Source organism: Plasmodium cynomolgi, chromosome 12 (genome assembly GCF_000321355.1).
Source record: "Plasmodium cynomolgi strain B DNA, chromosome 12, whole genome shotgun sequence".
Lineage (NCBI taxonomy): Eukaryota > Apicomplexa > Aconoidasida > Haemosporida > Plasmodiidae > Plasmodium > Plasmodium cynomolgi.
Genome location: NC_020405.1, coordinates 728,683 through 732,401, shown reverse-complemented (window position 1 = coordinate 732,401; position 3,719 = coordinate 728,683). Strand labels below are relative to the sequence as shown.

Genomic DNA, 3,719 nt, shown 5'->3' with positions numbered 1-3,719 from the left:
TGTACTCCTCGTTCTTGTTTCCACTCGAGTAATGCTCCAAAAAATCTTCAAGTGGCAAATGTTGCGGATTTTCCGTGTAGTACTGAACCTTCTCCAGGTCATCTTCCACCAGTGCAATGATGTTTCTTAAGCTGGAGTTGACCGAGCCCTGCGGAGTAGCCAAAAAAAAAGAAACGCACATGTGTATGTGTACATTTAAGCAAGTACGTGTTGTGGCGGGAACATATCTAAGTGTGGACAACCGGATGACCACGCGAAAGGCGCAATGTAGGACACACCCCGCGCATAAAGTTCACAATTTCGGCTGCCTTCCCCCTATTCATCAAATCCCGCTTGAACGTCCGCTCCCAAACATATTTGGACAACACGGAGCAGTACAGGTAACAGAAATAATTGGCAGGATAATGGACGATGTGTGTCGTTTTGGAAAAATGGATCTGCGGAAACAACTCGAGTATAAATATGTCCTTGTAGTACACCCCGGAGAAGTACTCATTTATTTTCTTCTCAATTAATTCATTTCGCTCAGAAATACAACTGGATTTGTCCGATAGGCAATAAAAAATCTGGTCAATGATGGACTGAATCGTCACTTGCATGATGGAATAATAACAGAGAATGTTTTTGCTATCCAAATAACTTTTTACAATCTTCTCCATCCTTTCGCTGCTCTTCTCCATCCTTTCGCTGCTCTTCTCCATCTTTTCGCGGCTCTCCTTTGTCTCTTCTCCATTCCCTCCGTACAGTCGCAACAACGCATCGTAACTGTTTAAATACTCCTCAAAAAAGTGAGACGAAAATTCTGAGAAATCTACGCCACCCCTATTTCCAGACAGATGCTGCAGATATGTGGAGCTCAGTATGCAGTGGAGGGTATGTCCAAATTCGTGAAGAAACATGTTGACCTTGTCGAGGGACATTTTTATTCTTCCTAGTGAGTTGGCTATCTGTTCATTTATGAAGATGTTATCCTGAGGGGGGTTACTAACGGAGGCTGCTCCTTCGGGGGCGCTCAATTTTGTACTGAAGTTGCACACAAGGAAGGTCGACGTGGTTTGTCGGTAGGTTTGTTGGTAGGTTTGTTGGTGAGGTTGGCTCCCGGCTGACGTGCAGTTGGGCGTTCCGTGGTTAGTTCCGCCGCTAATTTCGCCGCTAATTTCGCTGCCCGTTCCGATGTCCATGCCGCCCCGCACGATGCCCGCGTAGAAGAAGGGAAACTCCCGCGCGCCTTCCTCAAACCACTGGTGCTTCAAGCAGGCGTTCATATTTTTGGAGCACCGAACGGTGTACTGGGCAATTGAATGGCTCTTGTTTTCCCGCTCAAACAGATCCATATATAAGTACCCGTAGATGTAGCTCCCGTCCCTTATCTCAAATTTTAATATGCGCTCGTCCCACAGTTCGTTCGGCAACGGTGCAACGTTCACCATCTCCAAGGCGTAGGAATCCTTCAAGAGGTTCACAACAAAGCGAATAACCTGATACAGAGTCAATCGGTTTTTCATTTCTGCCTCGATCTGTTGGAGCTTCTCCTTCCGTATTTGGTTCATGTAGTAGAACACGTTTTCCGGGGTTAGCTTGGAGCGCTTCCCTCCTTCGTCTCTGCTGCGGGGGTGGTTATCAGCTGAGTTGAACCACTGCGTAGGGGGTTCCAAGGTACTATCTGAGACCTTTTCTGGGGCGTCTTCGACCGTAGCGCACACTGCACCCCCGTCGGAACGCCTCGCCTTCGTCTTCTGCGCTCTGGATGAAACCGCGTCGATGTACCTCTCCACAAACCTCAGTTCTTCAAAAAAGTGGGGCAAAATAGTATTAAAAAAATTCCTCAAAAAATAGTGCACCTTGTCGGGGCTGTTTAGGATGCAATTTTTTAGAGAGTACTCACTGAAGTTTTTAAAATTTCGAAACTGGGTTAGCATATTTCTATAGTACTGCAGCAACAGTATGTTTTTTAGGAATGTCTGGTTTGGCTTCTTCAGTAGCGCATGGGCGCTCCTTGCTACCTCTTCATCATTGACATTTTCAAGCACCGTCATGATGAAGGAGCTGTCCTGGAGGAGAAATACCCACTCGGCTGGGTCGAGTCTTTCACGTGTGTTATTTTTTTTTACTTTTCCATTTTCAATAAAAGGTTTTATTTTTTCCTGGTAACTATGTATCACCTGCTCATCGATAAAAGGCAGGAGTCTCCTCTTTTGTATGAACACCCCATCATATTCATTTGCCACGTTCGATGTAGCATGAAAGGAAATATATTTTTCTTGTGCCTGCAGTTCCAAATATTCTCTCCTTTGCTTCTTATCCTTTATGTGGACCCCTTGGTTTTCCATGGAGACGATCATGTTGAGCAGAACTTCTGCGTGTTCCTGATCTAACCTATGTGCATGCTGTTCATATTTTGTTTTTAAAAAATGGTAAATTTTTTCGTCAATATTAATTAGATCGATGTAGGTGGTTAGCTTCTCCAAGGCCTCATGTGCCCTGGCCATTACCCCTTGGTTTGTGTGTAGATTCCTGAGCAGTTCCAGCGCGTCTCCTAATTTGCATAAGTTATTTGAAACTGTATCTACCATGTTAACAATTTTAAAAATATTTTCCTCTTTGCACATTTTTTTTAGTATACTATCGCATGTACGTATGCATACAAGACTGGCTTGTGTGATATTTTCTCCGTTGCTTCTTAATCCGATCAATTCTAGCAGGTGTCCCTCTCCATTTCGCTGCTTTGTCTCTCTGATTAACTCTGCAAGAATTTTATCTATTCTTTCTACGTCTCCTTCACTTAGCGTGTCTACATTTTGAAGATTCTCCTTATTGGTTTGGCCTAACGATTGACCAATGCAGTTCTCCTTCCTTCTCTCCGCCTCCTCCGAGTAGGTTATCCCTTCCCCATTTCTTCCTTTTTTTATGAATTTTTTTAAATTCAGTTTTGCCAGCAAATTTGTTGTTTCTCCTATTTTGTCACTCTCCTTTTTGAAGAAGAAGAAATTCCTCCGGGATATCCCCCCGGGGAATCTGCTCAAAAAGGTGCCACGAAATTTTCTAGAAATAGCAGACCATTTTATACCTTCAAACGTCGCCCCGCTGCACACCGCCTCGACCAGCTGACACGACCTGCGGTTCATCATGTCACCTGGGGTCTGGTGGCCCCACGTGAAGTCCGCTTCTGCGCGTTGGTGGCCTCACGTGAAGTCCGCTTCTTCGCGTTGTTGATGATCATTCCTTTGGCAAATATGCCCCGACTAGGCAGCATCTGCTTGCAAATAATCTAAAAAAAAATGATTTGCCTTCACTCTCTGAACAATGGTGGACCAGTCGTGCTATGTCGTCTGTGTGTGTCACCCTCAGGGTGGCTCTTCCGCGAGCCCAAACAGAAAAAAAGTGACTCAAGTTAAAATTAAGAACAACTCAATTAAGAGTAGGACCATCTTCGTAGCGACTATAGGACCTAACCCTTTCTGGCAAAAAAATTGGCTCCTCCCCTAGGGTTACTCTTTCACTGTATCTACATCGAACGGTTAGAAGAACATCCCCCAAATTTTATGTTTCCTTTCTTTTTCCTTCCACTTTTCCTTACATTTTCTGGAGAAATTGTCGATGAACATTTCGCACAAATGTAGTGTTCATTTTGTTAGGAGGAACATACCATTTGGGTGATGGGCCTCCTTTTCGGGAACCCCAATTTTGAGCCTACTACTCCTATGAAGGGGCACAAAAAT

General features: G+C 44.5%; 1 protein-coding gene across 1 annotated transcript in view; it reads right to left on the bottom strand.

The window, feature by feature from the left end:
* Positions 1-3,128, bottom strand: part of PCYB_122580 (mitochondrial intermediate peptidase) — a gene marked incomplete at both ends in the record, with an annotated part of 3,369 nt that extends 241 nt beyond the window's left edge. Inside the window, 2 exons of the mRNA XM_004223590.1 lie at positions 6-148; positions 279-3,128. Coding sequence (XP_004223638.1) covers positions 6-148; positions 279-3,128 — 2,993 coding nt within the window. The remainder of the gene's footprint in view (positions 1-5; positions 149-278) is intronic.
* Between the last annotated feature and the right edge of the window lie 591 nt (positions 3,129-3,719).